Source organism: Oncorhynchus keta, chromosome 34 (assembly GCF_023373465.1).
Source record: "Oncorhynchus keta strain PuntledgeMale-10-30-2019 chromosome 34, Oket_V2, whole genome shotgun sequence".
NCBI lineage: Eukaryota > Metazoa > Chordata > Actinopteri > Salmoniformes > Salmonidae > Oncorhynchus > Oncorhynchus keta.
In genome coordinates, this window is record NC_068454.1 from 23,681,955 (window position 1) to 23,698,972 (window position 17,018).

The 17,018-nt window shown below is 43.3% G+C and overlaps 2 protein-coding genes across 2 annotated transcripts in view; one reads left to right on the top strand and one right to left on the bottom strand.

Annotated features, from left to right (window-relative positions):
• Positions 1-2,252: 2,252 nt before the first annotated feature.
• Positions 2,253-10,304, bottom strand: LOC118371333 (dnaJ homolog subfamily C member 15-like). The gene is made up of 5 exons (XM_035756747.1): positions 10,224-10,304; positions 9,835-9,886; positions 8,120-8,190; positions 3,347-3,426; positions 2,253-2,322 (listed from the first exon to the last, which is right to left on the bottom strand). The coding sequence occupies exons 1-5, from the start codon at positions 10,302-10,304 to the stop codon at positions 2,253-2,255; spliced, it is 354 nt and encodes a 117-aa protein (XP_035612640.1).
• A 2,540-nt stretch (positions 10,305-12,844) lies between these two features.
• Positions 12,845-17,018, top strand: part of epsti1 (epithelial stromal interaction 1) — a 13,231-nt gene continuing 9,057 nt past the window's right edge. The window contains exons 1-5 of the mRNA XM_052493474.1: positions 12,845-13,126; positions 14,992-15,050; positions 15,591-15,674; positions 15,806-15,879; positions 16,616-16,699. Coding sequence (XP_052349434.1) covers positions 12,933-13,126; positions 14,992-15,050; positions 15,591-15,674; positions 15,806-15,879; positions 16,616-16,699 — 495 coding nt within the window. The 5' untranslated portion in view covers positions 12,845-12,932. The remainder of the gene's footprint in view (positions 13,127-14,991; positions 15,051-15,590; positions 15,675-15,805; positions 15,880-16,615; positions 16,700-17,018) is intronic.

Here is a 17,018-nt window from a genome sequence, read left to right on the forward strand (position 1 = left end):
ACAGTAAGATTCTGTTTGGGTGTGGTCATGACCACAGTAAGATTCTGTTTGGGTTTGGTCATGACCACAGTAAGATTCTGTTTGGGTTTAGTCATGACCACAGTAAGATTCTGTTTGGGTCATAGTAATCTATTTTTATGCACTCAGGATATGCTTTGGTAGTATTCAAGTCGCTAATGGCCTGGTACTCAGGGCTCTATTGTCCTTCTAACCACTCTGACATCAACGCAATCAAAAATCACATCAGCCACTTATCATCAAAACAGTGTTATGCTTTTAAAACTCACCTCACTGTTATTGCTGAATTTGAAGAAATAAGTTAAACAGCAGTTTGAAACAGTGGAAAACATGGTCATTGTGGATGTTGTTTCAAAGCCAAACAACGAAATCGATTAATTCAAAACATCCATGTGCACTGTGTATAAACCTAGGCCTATATATGAACTCAAGCCACCCCGAAAAAGAAACCTTTAATTAAAATATTGAAAATATAGAATATTAAAACATTCAGAGCGGAGCTGTCAACAGTTTAATGAAATATGTTTAGTTGTGAAAACATGTTACTATCGATGTTCCCGAACAAATGAAGCACTTGGTAGAGAACAGCATGTGCAACCTTAGGCAAGGAACAGAGCGCAAGCTTTCTGTGTGACTTTCTCAAATCATCAATAGCATATAGTCGCACCATGCAGCCCATATGTTTGGATTTCTAAGACATTCTAAGGTTTGTATCATTAATGACTAAAGTTGCCAAATAACTCTAAATCTAGCGTCTATAGAACCTGTTTCAAATGATCACTTTCATGTTTCATATGTGAACTCGCTCCGGAATGGGACAAATACCCTTCCTATTTTTATTCAGCTATATTCAATTATATTCTTACTATAAAATAATGAGACAGGATTTAAGCATATCTTGTCTGAACTATCCTACAGCAGGGTGCATAGCCAGACAACATACAGTAGGCCAACTCCTATTAATCTGAAATGCATTTTCTTCATATCATGTCTCATTAGACCTGCCTAAAATACATCATAGATTTATTGTGATGGTGTCCAGTACAGATACTCCAAAAAAACTACTTTAAAGTATTTTTACACCACGGCAGACAATTTCATTGTCAAGAACAGATATTAGCAAACTAGAACAAAACTACTAGCTAGTTAATGTCTGTAGCTAGCTATAGCATCAGAACGTTTACCTGGTCCACTAGCTGTCCTATTTTTGAGACAGAGTGACCGCAGGTGCTCCACCTCAGTTTGACGCTGTATGTAGTTGATTGAATGCTGACAGACTTTGAAGAAAAGTACTCCTCAATCCTGGAAACTCCCTGTCCCTGGCTGTTATTCTGGTCGCCAAGTGTTTACTCTTCATCTCCTCTGGTGTAAATCTGGGCATTCTTTGTTCAATAGTTCTTTCCTCAGACAGCGGTCATTCAATCACGGAGCCGTCTGCACCCTGGACCTCTCACACAGGGAAGACGCTACACTTTTCACTGATTAAATGTTCTGTTTTCATTGAAATACATCAAATTAAAACATGTCAATTCTATTTAACTCCGCAAGCAGCTTATCTTTGCTTCAGAATGCTATGCATTCTATTTGAAATTCTGCAGATTTGTCGGATTTCTTTGTGTGCGGATTCCGTGCAGGTCTAGTCATGACTGCCGGTAATATGGTCACTGCAACAGCCCTAGTTATTACCCTCTCTTCTCCAGTGATGTCCCTCTGACCAAACACATGGAAACTAATAGATACTGTGTTACCAGAACCCAAGACATATCCAAGGGTGACAGCATTGATGGATGTGGCTACAGAAGGTGACCCTACAGAGCTTATAGCCCAATATTTCATACCCTTATTCTCCCTCTCCTTTCTCCCTGTCACCTCAGCCCTTATCGCCCATAGTCAGATAGGAATCCCACAGGCCATTTCTCATTTCACAGAGTACAACTACCCGCCGTGTGTGTACTCCTCTCAGGAGGGAAAAACACATTGGGGACGAGTGTGTAAAACTAGCTACTGTGTATGCGTGTTTGTGCATGACTGTGTGCGTGCGCATGCATGTAATCCTCTCAGCAGAGGGAGACTGAGGGAGGCCATTAACCTTGAGTAGGAGAAAAGGGACGAGTGGTTCAATAGACAGGTGCTCTCCTGTTCATGCTGATAACCAGTAATAAAGAGATTAAGCACGTAAAAGCAATATCTCATCTGTAATTGATCATGTCTAGTACCTTGGGGTTAAACTGACCTTAACCTGGGTGGTTCAGGACCATGATCCTCCGGTGAGCATTTCTCACCTTTGAGTTGGTGCTGGTTGGGCTTCAGGGGAAGCGACAGATAAAGGTTAGAGAGGGGTGGTTGGGCTTCAGGGGAAGCGACAGATAAAGGTTAGAGAGGGGTGGTTGGGCTTCAGGGGAAGCGACAGATAAAGGTTAGAGAGGGGTGGTTGGGCTTCAGGGGAAGCGACAGATAAAGGTTAGAGAGGGGTGGATGGGCTTCAGGGGAAGCGACAGATAAAGGTTAGAGAGGGGTGGTTGGGCTTCAGGGGAAGCGACAGATAAAGGTTAGAGAGGGGTGGTTGGGCTTCAGGGGAAGCGACAGATAAAGGTTAGAGAGGGGTGGTTGGGCTTCAGGGGAAGCGACAGATAAAGGTTAGAGAGGGGTGGTTGGGCTTCAGGGGAAGCGACAGATAAAGGTTAGAGAGGGGTGGTTGGGCTTCAGGGGAAGCGACAGATAAAGGTTAGAGAGGGGTGGTTGGGCTTCAGGGGAAGCGACAGATAAAGGTTAGAGAGGGGTGGTTGGGCTTCAGGGGAAGCGACAGATAAAGGTTAGAGAGGTTTGGTTGGGCTTCAGGGGAAGCGACAGATAAAGGTTAGAGAGGGGTGGTTGGGCTTCAGGGGAAGCGACAGATAAAGGTTAGAGAGGGGTGGTTGGGCTTCAGGGGAAGCGACAGATAAAGGTTAGAGAGGGGTGGTTGGGCTTCAGGGGAAGCGACAGATAAAGGTTAGAGAGGGGTGGTTGGGCTATACAAAACAGAGCAGGATTGCAGCACCATCTATTGGCCACACCAAAGACTGACAAGTTGCAGTAAAACCCATCCAGTCCTTCTGACCACTAAACTATTCAGTGGTGTTCTGTTCTCTCCCTAACGTGATAGACAGTGCAAAAATGAACTAAACCAGGAAGAGAGATGACTAATATAAACCCATCAAAGACCCAGAGAAAAATCACACACATCCTTAAGCATGAACACACACTGACAAATAGAAACAGTCGTGCACACACCCGCATAAACAGTCGAGCATGAGTAGCATGCACACAAGCATGATTACAGCAGTCTTACCTAATACCAAGGATGAGGCTGGCTTCCTTTTTAGTCATCTTCTGGTCAAACCCCCCATTATAGTGATGGGATGAGAAGGACTGGAGAGCGAGGAGAGGTGTAAGTACTGAAAGTATACAACAAACCTGTATTCATCAGTCAACTCGCCCACTGACTGTCTGGAAACATATCCTTCTGTCCTCAGTGTAAAGGTCTACAGCATGAAAGGTGGAAGTGCATTATTTGGTACAACAGATCAAAACAAGATTGTCAGAGATAGGAGTTGTTGGCTCGGGTTCAGTAACTCCCTGCTCCCACACACTGCTTTATTTGACACACACACACACACAGTCAGTGAGTCCCACAGACAGGCATACAGAGTGTGAGGTCTGATCACTCAACTAGCTCATGTCACGCACTGCCTCAATCACACACTATATGGAATGACTGTTTCACTCCCACACCCAAAGTGAGTCATCAAAAAGTACAGCTGTGTGTCTGCCCTTTCTGACCCCTCCCTTTCCCAGCTGGCCTACAGTTGAAGTCAGAAGTTTACATACACCTTAGCCAAATACATTTAAACTCAGTTTCATAATTCCTGACATTTAATCCTAGTAAAGATACCCTGTCTTAGGTCAGTTATGATCACCACATTATTTTAAGAATGTGAAGTGTCAGAATAATAGTAGAGAGAATTATTTATTTCATCACATTCCCAGTGGGTTAGATGTTTACATACACTCAATTAGTATTTGGTAGCATTGCCTTTACATTGTTTAACTTGGGTAAAACATTTTGGGTAGCCTTCCACAAGCTTCCCACAACAAGTCGGGTGAATTTTGGCCCATTCCTCCTGACAGAGCTGGTATTACTGTTTGTAGGCCTCCTTGCTCACACACACTTTTTCAGTTCTGCCCACAAATGTTCTATAGGAATGAGGTCAGGGCTTTGTGATGTCCACTCCAATACCTTGACTTTGTTGTCCTTAAGCCATTTTGACACAACTTTGGAAGTATGCTTGGGGTCATTGTCCATTTGGAAGACCCATTTGTGACCAAGCTTTAACTTCCTGACTGATGTCTTGAGATGTTACTTCAATATATCCACATAATTTTCCTTTCCTCATGAAGCCATCTATTTTGTGAAGAGCACCAGTCCCTCCTGCAGCAAAGCACCCCCACAACATGATGCTGCCATCCCCGTGCTTCACGGTTGGGACAATGCGCTTCGGCTTGCAAGCGTCCCCCTTTTTCCTCCAAACATAACAATGGTCATTATGGCCAAGCAGTTCTATTTTTGTTTCATCAGACCAGAGGACATTTCTCCAAAAAGTACAATCTTTGTCCCCATGTGCAGTTCCAAACCGTAGTCTGGCTTTTTTATGGCGGTTTTGGAGCAGTGGCTTCCTCCTTGCTGAGCAGCCTTTCAGGTTATGTCGATATAGGACTTGTTGGACTGTGGATATAGATACTTTTGTACCCGTTTCCTCCAGCATCTTCACAAGGTCCTTTGCTGTTATTGATTTCCATTTTTCGCACCAAAGTACGTTCATCTTTAGGAGACAGAACGCATCTCCTTTCTGAGCTGTATGACGGCTGCGTGGTCCCATTGTGTTTATACTTGCGTACTATTGTTTGTACAGATGAACGTGGGACCTTCAGGCGTTTGGAAATTGCTCCCAAGGATGAACCAGACTTGTGGAGGTCTTCAATTTGTTTTCCTGAGGTCATGGCTGATTTTTGTTGATTTTCCCATGATGTCAAGCAAAGAGGCACTGAGATTGAAGGTAGGCCTTGAAATGCATCCACAGGTACACCTCCAATTGACTCAAATTATGTCAATTAGCCTATCAGAAGCTTCTAAAGCCATGACATCATTTTCTGGAATTTTCCTAGCTGTTTAAAGGCACAGTCAACTTAGTGTATGTAAACTTCTGACCCACTCGAATTGTGATACAGTGAATTATAAGTGAAATAGTTGGAAAAATTACTTGTGTCATGCACAAAGTAGATGTCCTAACCGACTTTTCACAAATTTCTTGTTAACAAACTATAGTTTTGGCGTGGTTGAAAAACAAGTTAATGACTCCAACCTAAGTGTATGTAAACTTCCGACTTAAACTGTAGGTGCCCTCCAATTGAACTTAGGTACATAGACACAAAACACACAGATCAGGTTAAGGAGGAGGTGAGAGAGAGTGCAGTGGGTGCATCATACGCCTGGGAACCTGTTGTTGGAACCTCTGTCCTGTGGAGACAAACTCAAGTGCAGCAAGGAAATGTCAATTGTGAGTAAGTCCACACACTATCCATGGCAGCAGGTAGGCTAGTGTTTAAAGTGTTGGGCCAGTAACCCAAAAGTCCCTGGTTCAAATACCAGAGCTAACAATATGAAGAAAAAAAATTGGTTGAAGTGCCCTTGAGCAAGGCATTTAACCCTAATTTGCTCCAAGGGTGCCATACCACTATAGCCGACCCTGTAAAATAAAGTATTTTACTACACCTGCACAAAAATGTCACCCTACAGACAGTCAGCCCACCCGCTACCCGAACTAGAGACAGTCAGCCCACCCGTTACCCGAACTACAGACAGTCAGCCCACCCGCAACCCGCTACCCAACCTACAGACCATAACCCCCCTTACCCAACCTACAGACAGTCAGCCCACCCGCAACCCGAACCACAGACAGTCAGCCCACCCGCTACCTGAACTACAGACAGTCAGCCCAACCGCAACCCGCTACCCAACCTACAATCCGTAACCCCCCCTTACCCAACCTACAGACAGTCAGCCCACCCACTACCCAACCTACAGACAGTCAGCCCACCCGCTACCAGACAGTCAGCCCACCCATTACCCGACCTACAGACAGTCAGCCCACCCACTACCAGACAGTCAGCCCACCCACTACCCGACCTACAGACAGTCAGCCCACCCGCTACCCGACAGTCAGCCCACCCGCTACCCGACAGTCAGCCCACCCGCTACCAGACAGTCAGCTCACCTGCTACCAGACCTGCAGACAGTCAGCCCACCCGCTACCAGACAGTCAGCCCACCCACTACCCGACCTACAGACAGTCAGCCCACCCACTACCCGACAGTCAGCCCACCCACTACCCGACCTACAGACAATCAGCCCACCCGCTACCCGACAGTCAGCCCACCCGCTACCAGACAGTCAGCTCACCTGCTACCAGACCTGCAGACAGTCAGCCCACCCGCTACCAGACAGTCAGCTCACCCGCTACCAGACCTACAGACAGTCAGCCCACCCGCTACCAGACAGTCAGCACACCCGCTACCAGACCTATATACAGTCAGCCCACCCGCTACCAGACATCAGCCCACCCGCTACCAGACATCAGCCCACCCGCTACCAGACCTATAGACAGCCAGCCCACCCGCTACCAGACCTACAGACAGTCAGCCCACCCGCTACCCGAACTACAGACAGTCAGCCCACCCGCTACCAGACCTAGACAGTCAGCCCACCCGCTACCAGACCTACAGACAGTCAGCCCACCCGCTACCAGACCTAAAGACAGTCAACCCACCCGCTACCAGACATCAGCCCACCCGCTACCAGACCTATAGACAGCCAGCCCACCCGCTACCAGACCTACAGACAGTCAGCCCACCCGCTACCAGACAATCAGCCCACCCGCTACCCGATCTACAGACAGTCAGCCCACCCGCTACCAGACCTAGACAGTCAGCCCACCCAGAGCTACAGACCCGATCTACAGACAGTCAGCCCACCCGCTACCAGACCTCAACCCAGACAGTCAGCCCAGCCCACCCGCTACCAGACCTACAGACAGTCAGCCCACCTGCTACCAGACATCAGCCCACCCGCTACCAGACATCAGCCCACCCGCTACCCGAACTAGACAGTCAGCCCACCCGCTACCAGACCTACAGACAGTCAGCCGACCCGCTACCGGACAGTCAGCCCACCCGCTACCAGACATCAGCCCACCCGCTACCCAAACTAGACAGTCAGCCCACCCGCTACCAGACCTACAGACAGTCAGCCCACCCGCTACCAAACAGTCAGCCCACCCGCTACCAGACCTATAGACAGTCAGCCCACCTGCTACCCGACCTACAGTCAGCCAGCCCACCCGCTACCAGACATCAACCCACCCGCTACCAGACCTACAGACAGTCAGCCCACCCGCTACCAGACCTACAGACAGCCAGCCCACCCGCTACCAGACCTACAGACAGTCAGCCCACTCACTACCAGACCTACAAACAGTCAGCCCACCCACTACCAGACCTACAGACAGTCAGCCCACCCGCTACCAGACCTACAGACAGCCAGCCCACCCACTACCAGACCTACAGACAGTCAGCCCACCCGCTACCAGACCTACAGACAGCAAGCCCACCCGCTACCAGACCTACAGACAGTCAGCCCACCCGCTACCAGACCTACAGACAGTCAGCCCACCCACTACCAGACCTACAGACAGTCAGCCCACCCGCTACCAGACAGTCAGTGGAATGAACACTTCATCACAAATATTGGTGCTTGGTGACTATCTGATGGGACAAAACAAGAGACCCCCATTTTGCCAATGTGTGCATGTGTGGGGAGAATTTTCGGCAAAATCAGCAGGTGTCATCACTGATCATGCATAGCTTCAGTGATGTGTTCTAATAAAAGACCATCAGAGTATGTAAAAGTTGCTCAAAACAACTCAACATGTTTTATCACTCTTATGGTTAGGATTGTGGTACTATCCTAGACCTGTGAACTACATAGCTAAGTTAGTTGGTTACTTACTGAGGTGGGCATCTTCTTACCCTGTGACAGGACTTGTCCTAGACGCTTCCACAACTGGAACGCATAGCGACCTAAAACACAGTACATGTTTATTGTCCTACACACAAACACCTTTCCACAGTTCCATGTTCTTGCCCTGTCTAATATGGTTGGCAGGTGGCCTGGCGTTTAGAGTTTTGGGCCAGTAACCAAAAGACCTGAGCCATCAAGGTGAAAAATCTGTCGATGTGTCTTGAGCAAGGCACTTAAACCCAATATGTTCAAGGGGCACAATACTATTATGGCTGACCCTGTAAAACACCACATTTCACTGCACCTATCAGGTGTATGTGACAAATACAAACAGAAATATATAAACTCAATATGTAAAGTGCTCATCCCATGTTTCATGAGGTGAAATAAAAGATCACAGAAATGACAGGTGTGGCATATCAAGAAGCTGATTAAACAGCATGATTATTACACAGGTGCACCTTGTGCTGGGGACAATAAAAGGCCACTCTAAAATGTGCAGTTCTGTCACACAACACAATGCAACAGATGTCTCAAGTTGAGGGAGGGTGCAATTGGCATGCTGACTGCAGAAATGTCCACCAGAAAGGTTGCCAGATAATTTAATGTTAATTTCTCTACCATGAGTTTCCTCCATTGTCATTTTAGAGAATTTGGCAGTACGTCTAACAGGCCTCACAATCGCAGATCACTTATAACAATGCCAGCCCAGGACCTCCACATCCGGCTTCTTCACCTGCGGAATTGTATGAGATCAGCTACCTGGACAGTTGATGAAACTGATGAGTATTTCTGTCTGCAATAAAGCCATTTTGTGTGTGTGTGTGTGTGTGGGGGGGGGGTAATTGTGGTTGGCTGGGCCTGACTCCCCAGTAGGTGGGCCTATACCCTCCCAAGCCCACCCATGGCTTGTGCCCCTGCCCAGTTATGTGAAATCCATAGATTAGGGCCCAATTTATATATTTCAATTGACTGATTTCCTTATATAAACTGTAACTCAGTAAAAATCATTGAAATTGTTGCATGCTGCATTTATATTTTTGTTAAGTATATATATTGTTTTATATAAACTTCAGCGTGTATGTGTCATCGGTGTGTACTGGGTCAGTGGCTGTTGTCCTAGACCCTGCCAAACATTGTCTGGTTTATATACTCATAAGTTAGCAAAAAAACCTCTGGGAGGAGCTGGTTTCCAAGAGAAAAACACCAAACCAGTCATCTATAAAGCCATGCTGCTAAACTCAACTCTGGGAGTAATCAGGGCATAAATTATAAACTGATGATTGACATGTTCTGAGTGGGCTACTCCAGGCTGCCTGGAAGTTCTGTTTTCCTAAAACTCCAGAGCTGAAAGCCCTTACCCAATGTAAGGACCACACACACACACCCCTTTCCATGTACAGAGTGAGGACAATCAGGCTGTGCTCTTCGTCAAGGGCACCACAACTACTAACACTCTGACCTCAGATCAAACCTGTGGCAATTGGCAGAAAACACTGCTTAACTATTAACCATGATACAATATGGCTGTGCAAACACTCTTCAACCATCCCTGATAGCAATGTCATGAAGGACCTATTCACTGTTGCTGTCTGCAAGAACCTGAAAACACCACTTCGGTTGTGTTGAATTGGAAGATGACAATGTTCTGTTAGACACACTTTCTAAATAACCTGGGTGTGTGAGTGTTTGCCATTTCTTACCTGCAAATCCTGCGGCAGCAACACCAAGGCCAACCGCTATCAGAGTGCCACCCTGAAGATACAGAAGAATATCAATACTACTACAACAATGCAATTTCATTCATTCATTGCATGGCTGAGACACAAGCCGGTTGATTACATCACAGCATGTTACTGGAGACTGCTAGATTAATCACCTTAATGAGAACCTTGGTTCCGTTGATAATTGCTGGGATTTGCAACCATAACTTGCTTCTGTAGCTAGATATCCACTAACTAGCTAGCTGTAAAACAGTTTGGCTAAACGGTCTGGTATTAACTTTAGCTGGCTAGCTAGCTTCAGAGTTATGTAACTAGCTAGCGCAGCTATCCACCAAAATTTTAAACAACAAAATAATCGGTATACATACAAGTCTTTTGTCGATTTCTGTTTCGCTCCTGATGTTAGATTGAGGATTGTATTCAGCATATTGCGCCGTTTCTCCTTCCATAATTAGCGCGCTGGCGTTCCCCACGCTGTCACTGCAATGCCCCTGTACCTGTACCTGTACCTGTACCTGTACCTGTACCTGTACCTGTACCTGTACCTGTACCTGTACCTGTACCGTCACCTGAAGGACACAACTAGTTTACAAAGCGTCTGATGGAACAAAACACAAGATCAATTTAAATACCATTTCGTAATCCAGAACGAACAGGTGATCTTCAGGTAACTGACAAAATAAAGATAACGCTTGAGTAAATAAGGAATAGAACGCATATTGAAAGTTCATTAAACAATTAACATTCCATCATGCTTAGGGTCGTGTATACACATTCCCAGTTGCCAATTATTTTGGCTACCATGGCTAGAAGAAGAGTTCTCAGTGACTTTGAAAGAAGGGTCTCAAAGGAGGCATAAGGGGTTTAAAGTGTGTGTGTGTGTGTGTGTGTGTGTCTCTCTATTACCAGATCTCAACCTAATTAAACATGTATTGGAAATTCTGGAACAGCGTTTTCTGCCACCATCAAAAAAACACCAAATGATTGAATTTATCGTGGAAGAATGGTATCAAATTGAGTTCCAGACACTTAGGCTACATGGCAGAATATATATCAAGGCTATTGAAGCTGTTCTGGCGGCTCATGGTGGCCCAACACCCTATTAACATACTATGTTGGTGTTTCCGTTATTTTGGCAGTTACCTGTAGGGACTTTCTTGCAAATCATTCTATTTAAAAATGTTATTAATCAATGAATCACATGAAAACAAACAAATTAAATGTCATAAAAATATACATAGTGAGATAATTCACAGCAATAGCAGATGGAAGCAATGCATTTTTATTTACTCCTAGGGAATTTAAATCCTGCAACACAATTTGTATTAGGATACAGCAATATTCGTTTTATTCAGTTGTAAAAACGATTTTGCTAAACTTTTATAGTGTTGGGCTGACTGTACACCCCTTGATTGTTTTCCACATTTTGTTGTGTTACAGACTCAATTTAAAATGGATTTAATAGAGATGCTGTGTCACTGACCTACACTCAATACCTCATAATTTCAAAGTGGAATGATGTTTTGTGACATTTTTACAAATGAATTAAAAACGAAAAGCTGAAATGTGTTGAGTCAATAAGTACTCAACCCCTTTGTTATGGCAAGCCTAAATGAGTCCAGTAGTAAATATTTGCTTAACAAGTCCCATAATAAGTTGCATGGACTCACTCTGTGTACAATAAAGTGTTTAACATGATTTTTGAATGACTACATCATCTCTGTACCCCACACATACAATTATTATCTCTCAGGTCCCTCAGTTAAGCAGTGCATTTCAAACACAGATTCAATCACAAAGCAGAAAAAAAGAAAAAAAAAGCAGACATTGAATATCCCTTTGAGCATAGTGAAGTTATTAATGAAGTTATTAATTGCACTTTGGATGGTGTATCAATACACCCAGTCACTACAAATATACAGGTGTCCTTCCTAACTTAGTTGCTGGAGAAGAAGGAAATGAGGCCAATGGTGACTTTTAAAACAGTTACAGAGTTTAATGGCTGTGATAGAAGAAAACTGAGGATGGCTCAACAACATTGTAGTTACTCCACAATACTAACCTAATTGACAGAGTGTAAAGAAGTAAGCATGTACAGAATTTAAAAAATACACACATGCATCCTGTTTTCAACAAGGCACTAAACCAATACTGCAAAAAAATGTGGCAAAGCACATAGTTTTCTGTTCTGAATACAAAGTGTTATGTTTGGGGCAAATCCAATACAACACATGACTGAGTACCGCTCTCCATACTGTCAAGCATAGTGGTGGCTTTATCATGTTATGGGTATGCTTGTAATAGTTAAGGACTGGGGAGTTTTTCAGAATAAAAAATAAATAAAAAATCTATGGAATGTAGCTAAGCACAGGCATAATCCTAGAGCTAAACCTGGTTCAGTCTGCTTCCACCAGACACTGGGAGATGAATTCATCTATCAGCAGGACAACAACCTAAAACACAAGGCCAAATCTACACTGGACTTGCTTACCAAGAAGACAGTGAATGTTCCTAAGTGGCTGAGTTACAGTTTTGACTTAAATCTGCTTGAAAATCTATGGCAATACCTGAAAATGGTTGTCTAGCAATGATCAACAACCAATTTTACTGAGCTTGAAGAATTATGAAAATAATAAATGGCCAAATGTTGTACAATCCAGGTGGGTAAAGATCTCAGAGACTTACCCAGAAATACTCACAGCTGTAATCACAGCCAAATGTGATTCTAACATGTTTTGACTTGTGAATACTTATCTAATCAAGATATATTAGTGTTTTATTTTTCATGATTTGTTTTACAAAATGTTCGAATTTTTCTTACATGTCAACATTAGAGTATTTAGTGTAGATCATTGACAAAAAAAATGTAAATTAAACACATAAAAAATCCCACTTTTTACAACAAATTTTGGAAAAGTCAAGAGGTGTGAATACTTTCTGAAGGCACTGTAGTCTGTGGGTAATACTGGGAGTTAACTTTCCAATACGCGTGTCTGCCACAGGGGGTAGGGGCTTCTCCAATTTACCGGCGTCTCAGACAGTTCTGTGTCAGTAGCCATAGGATATAGGCTGCCACCATGGACGACCAGGGATATTATAGTAATAATAGAATCAATTTGACCAATTCAGGAGTTAATCGGAGAACAAATAGGCAGTCTGGAAATAATGCATGGCAAGAGCCCGGGGATTCCAATCCTGATGTCAACGCTAACGCACCTGTTAACGCGAACACCGACCCACAAACACAGCAGGATCCAACTCAGCCTCGACAGTGAGTAGTAGCCAATAATATTTATCTACATTAGACTATGTATTTTCCAATGTTTCAATGGGATATTCGGGCTATATTGATATGGAAGGTCCTCTTCTGCATCAAGTTTAAGAAAAAATTTAAGAAAAATTGGGAAAAGTTTTGGAAGTATTATTATGTAAAAGTTGGGAATGTCATTCAAATTAAGAATGTATTAAATTAAGTATTTATGTAAAGTCATATTCTCCTTTAGGCTACAGTAAATTTCAGTTTCGTTTCATGCTCTTAATTCCTGTGAAGTGGAAGAGAAAACCAGAGATTATTTTGAGGAGATGGAAAACTGCATTGCAATCCTAATAGGGCCTATTGTATACGTTGTCAATGGGCCGCGCGGTGCATTCTGGGCGATTGTGGGACAATTGGCGCTCTCCTTACAGGAGTGAATGGGAGTCAATTGGGAGCAAGTTTAAAAACCTAACGTTACCATGAATTTCGTGAACATGAAGTACACATTTACACATCTTTTGGAGATTAACTTGTTATCTGTAATATCGTATAGCTTTGGAATCGTGACATTACGTACTTCCGAGGAAAATAGGCAGGTTTATCGACTCATACCTGATTTTGAGAAGGGATTTGCGTGACGATTAAGTTAGCAACCGCGTGACACCGAATGACAACGTAAACGTGATTGGTCGACAGTTTGCTGGGCGGGTTGTTATACATTGGCCATTCGTTCCTATCTCCTTCTGTCTCTAATATCTCTGGTGAAAATAGTCTATGCGCACGCATACGCACATGAGCAGACGCTTGCGTTCTGTTTTGGTGCACAAGAATATTGCCTCTGTCTGGTAAAACCCTTGGCACAGAAGATTATGAGGGTTATTACACGTCTAAGTAGGGGGAGGCATTTACATTTCCCTTTCTCTCGCTTTCTCTGACTGGTTGCATCACCGCTTGATATGGCAACTGCTCTGCATACGGAACAGGAACAGCCGCCCCTTCTTCGCATTGGCTCTGCTTTTATACATACATAGTATTTGTGTACATCACATATGTAAATACATTTACTCCCCCTTAGTTCGTCTGCCACCATTAAATTCCTATTCTGAGTTATTTGCTTGTTTACGCCCACTAACGCTCATATCTGCTTTTGGTTACAACTATGGCAGAACTCTTTCCATGTTCTAAAAATAATGTATGTATTGCATGCTTATGTTTTAGGTGTTAGTCATCAGCTATCTTGCCTACATCTTTCTTCCTGTATCCTGCTGACCATAGCACGTTCAGCTGTCATGAATGCAAAAAATATAGAATATAGAATGCAAAAAATAGAGTATAGCCTGGGTGTCATGAGGCCTGGATGTCACCTTCTCTTAACGTGCATGTCCTTGCTATTTCAGCCTTGCAACCAGACCTATGTAATGCTCAGCTCTCTCCTCAATGGTTCGCTCCAACACTACCCAGACTTTTTGAATTGACCCCCTTTTTACACTGCTGCTACTCACTGTTTATTATCTATGCATAGTCACTTTACCCCTACCTACATGTACATATTACCTCAATTTACTTCGACTAACCTTTACCCCAGCAACTTGTCTCGGACAGGTACCCCCTGTATATACTGGAGGCTCGTTATTGTTATTTTATTGTGATCTTTTTTTTTGTGCTTAAATACAAATATATTATATATATATATATATATATATTGTGATATTTGTTTTCGTGCTTAAATAAAAATATATTATATATATATTTGTTTTTCTTACAAAAAATGGTTGGTTAAGGGCTTGTAAGTAAGCATTTCATGGTAAGATCTACACATGTTGTATTAGGTGCATGTGACAAATACACCTTGATTTTAATTTCCATGCTCTCTCTCTCAGTTCAGATGGGTTCACCATGATACCACCCATTGAATCACGAAGGAGTAAACTACAAATGAGTAAGTCTCGTTGTAGCGACCCTGGTATATTGACTCTGCCACTTGAGCATGCTTTTGTGGCACAATCGATTTCTGGGGGTCGGTTCAAGGTGCACTCCCTGCCTGTTTTATTACATTAGCATTGATATATCTCTACATCCCTCCCTCCATCCCTCTATCCCTCCCTCCCTTCCCATCTACCCCTTCCTCCAGTAATAGTATATATTAGTAATATACTATATATTGTATTATAAACTGGGTGGTTCGAGCCCTGAATGCTGATTGGCTGACAGCCGTGGAATATCAGACCATATAGCACAGGTATGACAAAACATTTGTTTTTAATGTTCTTAATATGTTGGTAACCAGTTTATAATAGCAATAAGGCACCTCGTGGGTTTGTGGTATATGGCCAATATACCACGGCCACGTTGCGTCGTGCCTAAGAACAACACTTAGTCGTGGTATATTGGCCATATACCACACCCCCCCGTGCCTTATTGCTTAAATATACTTGGAATGTAAAATGTCAACATGTCACCATTCTCTTTTAACCTGCAGTGGCTCAGAAAGAAGAGGAGGATTTACAGAGATGGAAGGAAGCAAACAGACCTGGTCCTGTCCAGCTGGCCCCAGAGAGGCTAGGTACACACACACACACACACACACACACACACACACACACACACACACACACACACACACACACACACACACACACACACACACACACACACACAAATAATATTATCTTCTAATGCATGTATCTCTGTAAGGTGGTGCTGTGTCATTGGCTGAGGCCAGAGAGAGGCAGCTGTTGGAGTTACGCCAATCTAAATTGCAGAAACAGGTATTCCATCATTACACTTTACAATAAAGATGTATTTATACCTTTATGGCCCGTATTCCATCATTACACTTTACAATAAAGATGTATTTATACCTTTATGGCCCGTATTCCATCATTACACTTTACAATAAAGATGTATTTATACCTTTATGGCCCGTATTCCATCATTACACTTTACAATAAAGATGTATTTATACCTTTATGGCCCGTATTCCATCATTACACTTTACAATAAAGATGTATTTATACCTTTATGGCCCGTATTCCATCATTACACTTTACAATAAAGATGTATTTATACCTTTATGGCCCGTATTCCATCATTACACTTTACAATAAAGATGTATTTATACCTTTATGGCCCGTATTCCATCATTACACTTTACAATAAAGATGTATTTATACCTTTATGGCCCGTATTCCATCATTACACTTTACAATAAAGATGTATTTATACCTTTATGGCCCGTATTCCATCATTACACTTTACAATAAATATGTATTTATACCTTTATGGCCCGTATTCCATCATTACACTTTACAATAAAGATGTATTTATACCTTTATGGCCCGTATTCCATCATTACACTTTACAATAAAGATGTATTTATACCTTTATGGCCCGTATTCCAGCCTGGCATTTAAAACCCTCACATTCTGTTAATTCCTTGATGATGCCTTCTAAATAGCCCTTGACAGACAGTGTGAGTAAGTTGTCTACTTGTGTTGCGTGAAGCTGAGAAAACAGGAGATGGACCGGCAACGGAAACAGGCTGAGGAAGAGGAGAATGACAGGATGAAGGCTAAACAGCGGGAGAAGGTAAGAGAGGGATGGAAAGGGTGTTAGCACTGTACAAATACATCTCTTACTTACTATTGATGTCACTGTATTGTTACATACCATATACTGTAGGTATACAGAAGGTATTGTTTCTCTCTGTAATACCATTTCATTCCAACAGATGTCACTGCAGACAGCTGGCAGGCACACTAATCCTAGATGTGGTGATTGAATGAGAGAGAGAGAGAGAGAGAGAGAGAGAGAGAGAGAGAGAGAGATAAAGAGAGGACAATAGACAGAGAGGAAGAGACATATCCACACCCATCATTAAGGAGACAATAGTTCCCTGACTGATTGA